At 42.1% G+C, this 13,870-nt stretch overlaps 1 protein-coding gene across 1 annotated transcript in view; it reads right to left on the bottom strand.

Annotated features, from left to right (window-relative positions):
• The window catches only part of LOC120045886 (protocadherin-15-like), a 282,158-nt gene that overhangs the window by 136,105 nt on the left and 132,183 nt on the right, over positions 1–13,870 (bottom strand). The window contains exons 18-19 of the mRNA XM_038990815.1: positions 10,495–10,800; positions 9,812–10,042 (exon numbers count right to left, since the gene is read on the bottom strand). Coding sequence (XP_038846743.1) covers positions 9,812–10,042; positions 10,495–10,800 — 537 coding nt within the window. The remainder of the gene's footprint in view (positions 1–9,811; positions 10,043–10,494; positions 10,801–13,870) is intronic.

The raw sequence follows: 13,870 nt of genomic DNA, 5'->3' as shown, positions 1-13,870 counted from the left end.
GTCAAACAGTGACATGTACCATAAAAATAACTTTACTCCTAGGAATAGTAGGTCACCTTTTTTTGGAGATTCTTTCCAAAGGCCTCAGCAGAAGTTTGGGTCTGGAGGACTTAAAGCACCGGTTAATGCTAATACCTGTCGCTACTGTTTAGTTGAAGGACATTGGAAGAAAGATTGTCCTCGGCTTCATTCAAAACAGTCAGGTCAAGTTAAACCTGCTATGATGGCAGCTCCTGTTACAGCCTCTGACCACCAGGGTGAGCTGTTTCAGCCACTAGTTGAGTTTGATTCTCAGTCTTCCCACTGTGATTTTTCAGCCTTTATTTCAGATGGTGTAGTGTCCCTGGTAGATGGCAACCAGAATGTTAAAATCAAGATCCTAAGAGACACTGGAGCTTTAGATTCTTTTATTCTGGAATCTGTTTTGCCGTTCTCTAAAGAGTCTGATACTGGCCGTTGTGTAATGGTATGTGGTATGGGTTTAGTTCCATTCTCTTGTCCTTTACATGAAGTTACCCTAAAATGTGGTCTAGTAGAGGGTGATGTAGATGTTGGGGTTAGACCCCAGTTGCCAGTAGAGGGAGTCCACATGATTTTGGGGAATGACTTGGCAGGTAGTAAGGTGTGGGCAGATGGCAAACTAAACATCTGTAAGAAGCAACCTTCAGTGCCACCTGCAAGGGAATCTCCGGATCAGAACTGTGTGTCTCCTGAGGTATTTCCAGTTTGTGCGGTTACCCGCGCAGCCTCTCGTAAGGAGATTGAGAGTAAGCCAGAAAGTCTTGAGTTGCCAGTCAAACTCCAGACAGAACAGTTGACTAGTTCTAGAGATTCATTGATGGCTGAGCAAAAGGCTGATACTACTTTGGCTGATCTGTTTGATAAAGTGGTTCCTGATTCAGTGGTGAGGAATAGTGCTCAGTGTTATTTTCTTCTTGATGGGCTGTTGGTCAGGAAATGGGTTCCACACTATGATCAGGGTCTAGGAGAACCAGTCTTTCAAATAGTTGTACCAACTACCTTGCGAAATAAAGTGTTGCAAACTTCACATGGTGATGTGGCAGGTCATATGGGTGTTCGTAAAACTTATGATCGCATACTTCGTTATTTTTTCTGGCCACGTTTAAAGCGGGATGTATCTCAGTTTATTAAAACTTGTGATACGTGTCAGCGCACAAGCAAGCCAAATCAGGTTGTAAAGCCTGCACCGTTGTATCCAATACCAGCCGTAGGGCAACCTTTTGAGCATCTTATTATCGATTGTGTTGGGCCATTACCAAGGTCCAAGTCAGGTCATAGCTACTTATTAACTGTTATGTGTCAAGCAACCAGATATCCGGCAGCTTTTTCCTTGCGTACCATAACTTCAAAATCAGTAGTTAAAGCGTTAACTCAATTTATTTCAACATTTGGGATTCCAAAAACCATCCAGTCAGATCAGGGGTCTAACTTTACCTCCCATTTATTTTCTCAGGTTCTCAAACAGCTTAAAGTTAAACACAACAAGTCTACTGCGTTCCATGCCCAGAGCCAGGGAGCTTTGGAACGTTTTCATCAAACTTTAAAATCCTTGCTTCGTGCATATTGTACAGAACTGTCTGCCGACTGGGAGGAGGGGTTACCTTGGCTGTTACTAGCTGCTCGTGAAGTAGTGCAGGAAAGCACAGGGTTTAGCCCAAATGACTTAGTGTTTGGTCATAAGGTGCGTGGGCCTTTAGCAGTGTTGCAGGATGGTTGTTTGCCTGAGGAACCACCTCTGAACCTTATTGACTATGTAAATGGTTTTAGGTTGAAGTTGTATAGGGCTGGTGAACTAGCGAAAGAAAAACTAAAATGTTCTCAACGGAAAATGAAACTGAAATATGACGGACAGGCTGAGCTGCGTGAGTTTAGTCCCGGTGATCGGGTACTTGCTCTTCTGCCTCTTGTAAGTTCACCTTTTCAGGCAAAATACTGTGGTCCTTTCACTGTGTTGCGTAAAGTGTCAGATTTGAACTATCTTATTGAAACCCCTAGTCATAGGAAGTCCCCTAAATTATGCCATGTGAACCTGTTAAAATGTTATCACTCCCGTGATCTAAGCAAAGTTGAAGGCACTCCAGCAGTGAGGTCAGTGTTGACTGCTGTCCCAGTCAATATCATTGCTGATGCTCTGTCCCGTGCTCCTTTAACCTAGCTTGTATCTTTTCTCTGCTGACCCCTACGGGCTGTCTGCGCCTTTTCTCTTAAATTGCTCCCCAGGTACCAGGGCTGCTGAGTTTGAGGGGCGGACAGTCAGCTGGGGGACACGGGGCTACTGCTAGGAGCCGGGATTGGTATCCTTTTTTTGTTTATTTGTTTTTTGTTATTTTGAATATGTTGGAGGAAGTTGGGTTGAGGGTGGGGCCCTCATTTTAAGGAGGGGGGTGTCACGGCTCCTCCTCTGCAGTGCAGGGGCGGTTCCTCCTGCAGGCAGAGGGTCGTTAGTGATTGGAGCCACCTGGGCTCAGGGTATAAAACTGCTTACTAATCACCTCTCTCTCGGCTCCTCCAGGTATGCTCATGATTTGTTTGTTCCTTTGTAGTTTTGCATAGTTTTCACTCAGTCATGTTCACACACACATATTCACGCATCCATGCACTTTACATACACCTTACATCATGATACTTCCACACCTCATTCCTTTTTCTTAGTTTAAGTTAATAGTTTGTTTATAATAAAGAACACTTTTAATTGGCCTATACCTGTTGTTCGTGTCCCCTCATTTTTGTCACAGGCTATGAGCCGGCTTGTGACAATAATATTCACTTTTTCTATCCCCAATGCTTTGGAGGTAAAGGAAAGAAAGTCTGGTTCAGAGCATGAATCATCACATGATTCAGTTTCATTGTATCCATTGTCAGTCACACAATTTATCAATCAGTCTGCAAGTGATAGCAAACATCACTGTCTTGCAAAGACGAATCTGACTAGAAAGACTGAGGGGGATGCTGAAGCTCAATGATGGATTATGCATTGCTTTGTCAGGGTCAAACTGAATCTGCTGGAAAGGTATATTATCCTCTGCGATTGGAACTGCGATCTGCATGTCTATCTGACAAAGTTCAGTGGAAGCATTATTATGTCACTTTAATAAATGTCACACGATACTATATTTCAAATAATGTAATTGTTGAGGAAATGTGTCTGGCCCCAGACGTTGCTCTAGGACAGTGTATTCATATCTGATAATGAACTCATTAATACACTGTAGTCAACATCAACTTGAACATCTTGAAGAATAATCTGGCCTAATTCACCATGTACTCTTATAATCTCCACCCGGCACAAACAGAAAAAAACTGGCCAGCACTCAGAGCTTGGTTCCTTTCTAGGTTTCTTCGTAGGATCCTGCCTTTCTAGGAAGTTTTTCTTCGCTTTTTTGCTTCTATATCGCATTGCTCTTTGGGGATTTAAGCTGGGTATCTGTATAGCACTTTGTGACAACTGCTGATGTAAAAATTGTTTATAAAATACATTTGATTGATTGATACTGTATGTTCCTAGGGCTGTGGTCGTCATTCAATTTTGTCAGCTGGTTATTGTCATGCAAAAGAATGCCGCTCTCATGTTAATTGACCGTTAATTAACATAAACATGTTTAACATCTCCAGGCTCCACTCATACAAGCCGCATACAAGCCTCTGATGCACGCCTTTGGAACATCTACAGTACATTTAAAAAGTCAAATGAATCAATTGAATATACACCATCACAATGAACCCATTATTTATTTTAGGCAGGTCTAAAGAAACATTATGAGATGAAGAACCTTTATTTCAGAAGAACAGAATATGAGTTGTCCTACTATATGTTTTCTGGCTATGCTCCATGCCATAGGCTGTAGGCTTATTAATTTGGCAGATAAGATATGCTTATAAGTACCATGCCATTATTTTATATTATATGATTTTATAGTAAGAATAATATAATTAAACTTAGCTGAATAAAACACAATGGATATTTTTCCCATTCCCGGAGCGAGAGTGGCTATGTTGAGTGTAAAAGTGATCATTTGAAACAGGTCCTACAGTATATACTAGATTTTGATTTATTTGGCAACTTCAGTTGTGATTTGAGAAAGTCACCCAAAAAATATTGCGCTCTGTTCTTTGCCGCAGGATGCTGTTCTCTCATCAAGTGATCATATTTTCACCGATCAGGCTATTCTCAATTGAATCTAGTCTTTACAATTTAGAAAAATTTGTTTCAATTTAGAATGGCCCATTATCAAATGGGCAATAACAGGGGCAAGACAAAAAATACATGTCATCCGTATGCACTGGAATAGCGAATGGAGGCCACTTTCCCGCCTGTACATTTTTCACTCATGTTGTGTAGGCTACTCCGGTAATTGTGAGTGCCACAGGAGATTCCGCCCAAACTCTGTATGCTATGGGATAAATTTGGGAAAACAAGTAAAATCTATTCGGGAACATCAGGAACATCAATAGTAACATGTTTTCGCAACAAAACATATTTAATTAAACTGTTGACAGCCCCTCTCTCTGCGTGCCGGAGTGAAGGAGAGACAGTAGGAGATGGAAGCTCGCGGTGGTGAGATATTCTGTAGCTAAAGGTAATGTGTCAGTCTATTAAGTAGGAAAATACAAATAAATTACTAGTCTATTCTAAATCTAAACCAAGCACTATAACTTCAGGCCAAATCTGAATTTGTTTAATTTAGACCAGACCAATTATGTACCAAAGATATCTTAAATCTGTATTATTTTTTTAAATTCTGCCATGTGTAATATGTGGTTGGCTGTGTATTGTATAACGGCACAATCATTATTTTAATAATTATGTTTTTTTCCCAAGCTTGGCCTCATATATAGGCCTATGCTTATGCATTAGCTCTAATATGCATATGGGTGTTTTTAATGAATCATCACTTTAGAAAGCGCGTTGCATTAGACTTGGAAACAACATCCTCAACTAATATGTTTTCCACTCAGTTTCAACCTGTCGTTGAACTTCTTTCTTCAAATGTATCAATCACAGTCAGGTGACTTTTAAAAGCACATACTGTTTTGATGATGCCTTTGATGGGCATTTTTGATGGCATTTGCATTGATGTCAGAGTGGTTAGAGTGCATTAGAGGAGATTACTGTGACTCAACGGTCATGTAGAATTTTACTGGGTCATGACTCATGACTGCTGGTGTGGCGGTAATACGGTCACCGCAAGAGCCCTATATGTTCCCTGTTGTTTATTGAAACTCTACCGTGCCCGGAGGAGGAACTTTTATAGACTTTCTTCTCTGATCTCCCACCTCCCACTTTTCTGACAGCCTACTGTGACAGCCTACTGTGTCTCTGACAGAGAGGACAGAGGGACAGTTAGGTTAGTCAAAAACACACACATCCAGGGACGAAAGGAGAGTCCTTAGTGCAATCCGGCACAGTCCTTTTCACAGCACGAAGCAGGTCCTTCCCAACGGACGTCCTTGGAAACACTTCAGTTTCTATTGCTCTTCCTCACATAACAACAATAGAGGCATATTTCCTGCATAAGCACTTTCATCGACACTACGGCATGTGTTGATTTCCTACTGATATACAGTACCAGTCAAAAGTTTGACTGACCTTTAATGATGGACTGTCATTTCTCTTTGCTTATTTGAGCTCTTCTTGCCATAATATGGACTTGGTCTTTTACCAAATAAGGCTATCTTCTGTATACACCCTTACCTTGTCATAACACAACTGATTGGTTCAAACACATTAAAAAGGAAATAAATTCCACAAATTAACTTTTAAGGCAAACCTGTTATTTGAAATGCATTCCAGGTGACTACCTCATGAAACTGTTTGAGCGAATGCCAAGAGTGTGCAAAGTTGTCATCAATGCAATGGGTGGCTATTTTGAAGAATCTCAAATATAAAATATATCTTGATTTGTTTGACACTTTTTTGGTTACTACATGATTTGGTTACTACATGCGTTATTTCATAGTTTTGATGTCTTCACTAGTATTCTACAATGTAGAAAATGTTAAAAATAAAGAAAAACCCCTGAATGAGTAGGTGTGTACAAACTTTTGACTGGTACCGTATGTCATGTTGAGTTTTTTTTACTGAAATATACACTATGTTACCTTGCAAACTAGAATAGCCATTCCAACAATTACTGCCATGGGTCTCTCTTCTATTGCATTACATCTAATACATTTTGTTAAGATCCTGGAAACGTAAAACCCCAAAGAGAGCAATAACATAACAGTGAACATGGCATTTATTTTAATCTCTCTCTTCCTCGCTCTCTCGCTCTCTCCCTCTAGATAACCTAGTTGCGGGATGGAGGCCAAACACTGACACCATAATATACAATCAAGATCTTCAGCAGCAGCAATAGAACTAAACATTGATTCATATGATATAATCACATTTCTGATAGTATGGTTGAAGTGGGTCGGTCCTGAATAAAATATCTGATCTAACCATGTGTAGTGGACCTCACTGTGAAAGGCAAAGACTCAGGCAAAGATTCATTCACAGACACATTTCCCGTCCATCTATATGCAGCTTGTGTTTTGTAGAGCTGACAGACTGTGATTCACTGCTTCTGCTTTCAATAACAAAGCCATGCCTTGGTGTTTTCCTCCTTTGTGCAGGTGGAGAATACACACACACACACACACACACACACACACACACACACACACACACACACACACACTCTATCAGATTCCACAGTGTGTTTTCAGAAACGGCGAGAAAATAAGGAAAAGTGTGTGAGTTTAATTACGAACCCCAGGACACAGGTAGAGTACACAATCAATCACGGTGAGGCCTTCCATTGAAATGAAACAAGAAAACCTTTAGAATAACACAAGAACAAATCAAACACAAAAGACTTCAAAAGCCTATGCAAGTGCTAAATGTAGGAAAGAAGGAAAATCATAGCGTCTCCTCCATCTCCACTCATAGGAACCCAGTTTGAATCCATTAGTCCCACTTTAATGCATGTGGGCCATATCAAATAACAGCCAGGAGGGTGTGATAACATAAGCACTACTGTGCCTTATCCCATCAAACACTGTTCCTGGGTGACTACAAGGAAACTGCATCAAACACTATCCTTATCGGAGGACAAACTCATTCTACAGGTAGGCTGGGCCTGCAGAGGAACAACTTGAGGAACCACACTTCGCTTCCTGTCAAAATTGTGAATACAGAGTTGAAGTGAGCGGTTCCGCCATTGGGCTAAATAAAACCCACTTACACTCTGATAAAGCAAATGCACAACCACCTAAATATTGTATAAAGCAAATGCACACCTACTCAGTGGGTGAAGTGTAAGAACTCAAGACATAAGAACATGCACACATGCACACAGACGTATGCACGCACACACACGCACGCACGCACGCACGCACGCACGCACGCACGCACGCACGCACGCACGCACGCACGCACGCACACACACACACACACACATAAACAGAGCGAGACACAGTGCGCCAAAACAGGAGGCGTCTAATCTTTTAGTTTCGATTGAGAGGCTAATCTCCTGAAAGATTGGAATGGGAAAACATGCGTCTGAAAATCCTCACATAATTGCAGTAACAACGCTAAGGAGTCATTCAGCCCTGGAATAGCACCAGGGCTAACGCAAGTTATCCATCAGCAGGGGTTTTCTTGAGGGCTTGAACGTAGCTTGCGATACGGTTGGGACCGCAGATTGTTCTGGGCTTGTGGCGGTCTAGATCCCTGCTGTTTGTTGCTGTTTCTTTCTTCCCTGTGACCTGCCCTGTCTGGAACCGCAAGAAGTAACAGCGTGGCCTAAATTGCTAACATGACAAAGACCAGGGCCTGTGGGAGTATTGGTGGGGACAGTGGTGTCTTTCTATCACAGGTGAGGATCTTTTAATGGACTGCTGAATGTTTTTTTTCCCTTCTTTTTTTGTTGCTCTTTTACACATGTCTATCACTGATAGACTACCCAGGAAATGGCTGAAAATAGCCAATAATAATATATGTAGCCTTAGAAACAAGGTTCATGAAATCAATAACTTGCTAACATCAGATAACATTCCTATATTAGCCATTTCGGAGACTCACTTACATAATTCCTTTGATGATACAGAAGTAGCCATACAAGGATGTAACATCTACAGAAGTGACAGGAATGCTTATGGGGGAGATGTTGCTGTATATATTTAGAGCCATGTCCCTGTAATGCTGAGAGAAGATCTCATGTAAAGTGTTATTGAAGTGTTGCGGTTGTAGGTCCACCTGTCTCATCTAAAGCGTTTTTTGGGGGGTGTTGCTATAGGCCACCAAGTGCTAACAGTCAGTACCTAAATAATGCGTGTGAAATGCTTGATAGTGTATGTGATGTAAACAGAGTGTTCTACTTTTTGTTGACCTGAATATTGATCAAGCTGTCAAGCTTATATAAAGCTGTCCACTCAAAAGAAAACTTATCACTGTAACCAGTGCCTGCAATCTGTTTCAGGTTATTAATCAATCAACAAGGGTGTGTTTACAAACACTACAGGAACAAGATCATCCACATGTACGGTTCACATTGTTACTAATACTGTAGAACTTTGTTCTAAAGCTGTATCCATACCCATTAGATGCAGTGATCACAATATAGTGGCTATATCCAGGAAAGCCAAAGTTCCATGTGATTAATAAGGAGCATGCGGACGCTGAACTTGATGAATTAATGAAATTGCTGCTTACAATTATTGATAAACATGCACCTGTTAAGAAACGGACTGTTAGAAGTGTTAAGGCTCTACGGATTGATGAAGAATTGAACAACTGTTTGGTTGAAAGAGATAGGGCAAATGGAGTAGCTAATAAGTCTGGCTGCATATCTGACTGGCTGACTTACTGCAAATTGAGAAATGACGTGACTAAACTCAACAAAAATAAGAAGGAACTGTTTTATGAAGCCAAGATCAAATCAGATGGCTTATTCATCACAAAACCATTTGATGTTGGCAAATGTTTGAATGATTACTTCGTTGGCAAAGTGGGCAAACTTAGACAGAACATGCTAACAACAAACAGTGAGCCATCGTATTCATGCATAAAAAACTAATAATGAAAGAACAGCATTGTAAATTTGAATTTTGTTAAATTAGTGTGGGTGAGGTATATTTTTTTGCTATCCATCAATAATCCTGGCATTGACAACTTAGATGTAAAGCTACTGAGGATGGTAGCTGACTCTATAGCCACTCCTATCTGTCATATCTTTAATCTGAGACTAGAGGAAAGTCTTTGTCCTCAGGCCTGGAGGGTAGCCAAAGTCATTCTGCTACCAGAACTCAGAGGATTTTCTTTAGTGGAAGCTTCTCTAATGTCAAACATGTAAAGTGTGGTGTAGTGCAGGGCAGCTCTCTAGGACCTCTACAAATGTATTGGTTTGTTGATTTATGCCAGCACTACTTCTGCTGGGGGGCCATGAGGGTAAAGTAGTTAGAAACACATTTTTTATTCATCCTAACCAGAGGAGGAAATCTTCCAAATTATCTGTAGAGCACAGTGAATAAAGAGTGACAGCAGACTATGACTATCACTTCTACAGTGCTGTTAGTGTGTATCCTTCACCACCGATACTTGTCCTCAGGGACCATGATGGTACATAACATTGTACACGTAAAGCAAGAAGTGCTTTTACCTTGATGAGGGCCATAACTTGCCTATTCTTCAAGCACTAGCCTACTAGTCACCATCATGAGTGGAAACAATGAGTGTGAAGCAACAGTATTTTTTACTTTTACTATCACTCATGACAAACACAGTGAATACAGAGCGACGTAATCGTACCGTGATCCGAATAGTGACGGTGGCCTCACCGGGAGGCATGGTCCCAGCCTGGTCGACGGCCTCCACCTGGAAGGTATAGGTGGCCCCCATACCCATACTAGCCAGGTCCTCAAAGTCCAGGGTCTGCAGGACTGACAGCTCGCCTGAGATCAGGTTCACTGAGAACAGCTTCATGTCCTCCGCAGACTTGATACGGTACGTTACGTTAGAGAACAGGTCTGCATCCACCGCCTGGGATGGAGGGAGAGAGGGAGGGATGAGAGAGGGAGGGATAAGAGAGAGAGTGAATAGAGAGAGGGATGGATGAGGTGCTGCAGTCAGAACAATTGCAATGAAATTCACATTTTTATAGATGTTTGCTACCAGCCTGGAAGAGAATGGCAGTTGAAATGGAGGCCAAATTGGCTGATAGCTGGAGACGCTTTGAAGTTAAAGGATGTTAAAGGGTGCATTTAATAGTTAAGCTGTTTGAAGCCCTTACTGCCCTGCACAAAGCCTGACAGAGAGATGGAGAGAGAGAGAAGCTACAGAGTCCCATCCCTCACACCCACACTTACACTGAGTCTCAGAACCACCATGCTCATTGATCAGTGAAGCTGTAGGACACATACCCGCACACATGCACACGCGCACACACACACACACACAGACAGGCAGACAGACAGACAGACAGACAGACTTACACTGAAGCGCAGCACCACAGTGTCCACAGGGCTGTTCTCGGGGACGTTGACAACATAGTTCTTCTGGGAGAACTCTGGGCTGTTGTCATCGATGTCTATCACAAGGACAGAGAGGGTGATGGTGGTCCTGCGGGGGTCCACCGCCGCATCAGAGGCCTCCACTATCAGGTCATACCGACTCCTGAGCTCCCGATCCAGAGGCACTGCGGTGAATATGCTGCCGTTCTCGTTGATGGTGAAGACACCTGGGTGGTTGACTATCCTGTAGCGCACCAGACCGTTAGCCCCTGCATCTCGATCTGTGACCTGCAGGGGAAGCGTAAATATGTGGAGTGAAGAAGGGAAAGGTAAATATGGAAATGCATAAGCAGTAAGGTACAAGGGGTTGTGCTATATCATGAATAAAGTCACAGTTAAAATGTGTTAACTTACGCATAAACACACACTTTAATGTACACTTAAAAATGACTAAGCTAATACGGTTCTCATAAATTAAAGCCCAGTGTTAATTTCAATCAAATTTTCTGTTCACATTGAGATAAGTGTCTTTGTCACAGACATGACTAATCATCAATAAGTTTAAAGGGCCATAAACCTCTTCCTATAAAGGGAATTCCTTGAATAGGGAAAATATGAGGTACATTTTGAGGATCCTTCAGGGTAGACAGAAAGTTAGTTACTTAACAAATTCTAAATCCCTAATTAATATGACAGGTCATTGTTATTCCAGTGTGTGAGTGTGTGCAAGCATGTGTGTGAGTGTGTGTGCAATCATGGTTTTTGTGTGTGAACAGCAGACACAAATTCCTCTCTGTTGTAATCATGGTAACAGGGAAAGAGGGAGAGGGAAGGAGAGAGAGAGAATGGGGAAATACTTTGAAATCTGGTCACACTTCTCCTGCCACTGTTCGATTCAAGCCTGACTGCTGAGTTATTAACCCCGGCTAGGGATGAAAGGAGTAGCACAGAGAGAATCAAAGAAACACATGAAAATGAAAGAGAGAGAGGGCTTAGATGGGGTAAGGGTGATTTACCCCCATTTTGTATTACACAGAAAGCCAGATAAATGCTCAAAGCCACGGCTAAAGACGGAGCCCTGGCGTTAACCTTTCTAGGACACACGTTCCGCTAGCGGAACCCCCCCCCCACAACATGGGGGGGGGGGTTCCGGGAGGTCCGCTGAAAAGGCAGCGCGGGAAATTCAAAAATATTTTTTTGAAATATGTAACCTTTACACATTAACAAGTCCAATACAGCAAATGAAAGATAAACATCTTGTTAATCTACCCATCGTGTCCGATTTAAAAAATGCTTTATAGCAAAAACACAACATATTATTACGTTAGATCAACGCCAAGTCCAAAAAACACACAGCCATTTTCCCAGCCAAAGATAGCAGTCACGGGCCTCCCGGGTGGCGCAGTGGTCTAGGGCACTGCATCGCAGCGCTAGCTGTGCCACCAGAGACTCTGGGTTCGCGCCCAGGCTCTGTCGCAGCCGGCCGCGACCGGGAGGTCCGTGGGGCGACGCACAATTGGCCGAGCGTCGTCCGGGTTAGGGAGCGTTTGGCCGGTAGGGATATCCTTGTCTCATCGCGCACCAGCGACTCCTGTGGCGTGCCGGGCGCAGTGCGCGCTAACCTGGTAGCCAGGTGCACGGTGTTTCCTCCAACTCATTGGTGCGGCTGGCTTCCGGGTTGGAGGCGCGCTGTGTTAAGAAGCAGTGCGGCTTGGTTGGGTTGTGTTTCGGAGGACGCATGGCTTTCGACCTTCGTCTCTCCCGAGCCCGTACGGGAGTTGTAGCGATGAGACAAGATAGTAATTAAAAAAGCAGAAATTAAGATAAAATTAAATCACTAACCTTTGATGATCTTCATCAGATGACACGCATAGGACATCATGTTACAAAATACATGTATGTTTTGTTCAATAATGTGCATATTTATATCCAAAAATCTTAGTTCAGCGCCAGTTTAGCGCCATGTTCAGAAATGCCTCCAAAATATCCGGAGAAATTGCAGAGAGCCACATCTTATAACAGAAATACTCATCATACACTTTGATGAAAGATACAGGTTTTACATAGAATTAAAGATACACTTGTTCTTAATGCAACCGCTGTGTCAGATTATTTTTTAAATTTACGGAAAAAGCACACTATGCAATAATCTGAGACAGCCCTCAGATATAAATAACATTTCTCCGCCATGTTGGAGTCAACAGAAATACGAAATTACATCATAAATATTCCCTTACCTTTGATAATCTTCATCAGAATGCACTCCCAGGAATCCTAGTTCCACAATAAATTGTTGTTTTGTTCGATAATGTCAATTATTTATGTCCAAGTAGCTACTTTTGCTAACAGTTCCCATCCGGCCCCACATCACAGTAGAGGCTTCATTCAACGTTCTACAGACTGTTGAAATCTAGTGGAAGGTGTAGGAAGTGCAAACAAATCCATATCTTACTGGGATTTGAATAGGCAATGAGTTGAACATCACCAGCCTCAGAATTTCCACTTCCTGTTTGGAAGTTTGCCTGCCATATGAGTTATGTTATACTCACAGACATAATTCAAACAGTTTTAGAAACGTCAGAGTGTTTTCTATCCAATAGTAATAATACTATTATATATATTATATGCATATATTAGCATCTGGGACAGAGTACGAGGCAGTTCACTCTGGGCACGCTATTCATCCAAAGTGAAAATGCTGTCCCCTATCCCTAAAAAGTTTAAACCTTCCGAAAACAGAAGAAAGAACAACATGCCAATATGTGACCCGATTGAGGAAACTAGGCGTATGTTGCAAGTTACCACTTCACAGGAGAGCTGTTTGAAAGTAAAAATAATTTACCATTTTTTGGCAGAAATGCCTTCTCGAACTTGTGAACATTCATGTGCCTTAAAATCAAACTTGTATGCCATCTGTAAATACTAATAACATTGGTAAATTACGAGCCTAGTTGGTTAAGCCACAGAAAAAAGTGAGCAACTGTCCCGCTAGCCATGATTGGCTGAGATAATGAGTAGGCTGGACATGCCGAGAGATGAGTTTGGATTGGTCTGTCATATAGCACACGTCTGTCTATTGGAACTGATCAGTATGTCTACGTAATCGTGTCCAACGCGGCTTTAAAAAGAATTGATTGTGTAGTAAAACTGCATAAACCTAATGTCAAGTTAAAGTGTACTGTTAGCTAGCAATCGTTAGCTGGCTAGCTCGCTAGCTAATGTTATGTGTATGCTCTCCACTTTATGGTGGACCGAGTTTTGAAATCAGTGGAATTCGAGTATGATAGCTAAGGAGATGGAGAAAACAACAGTCTTGATTACATCGTGCATGGCATCAGACAGGAGATGCATCCAACCA

Source organism: Salvelinus namaycush, chromosome 4 (genome assembly GCF_016432855.1).
Source record: "Salvelinus namaycush isolate Seneca chromosome 4, SaNama_1.0, whole genome shotgun sequence".
NCBI lineage: Eukaryota > Metazoa > Chordata > Actinopteri > Salmoniformes > Salmonidae > Salvelinus > Salvelinus namaycush.
This window is presented reverse-complemented; position numbering and strand designations above follow the sequence as displayed.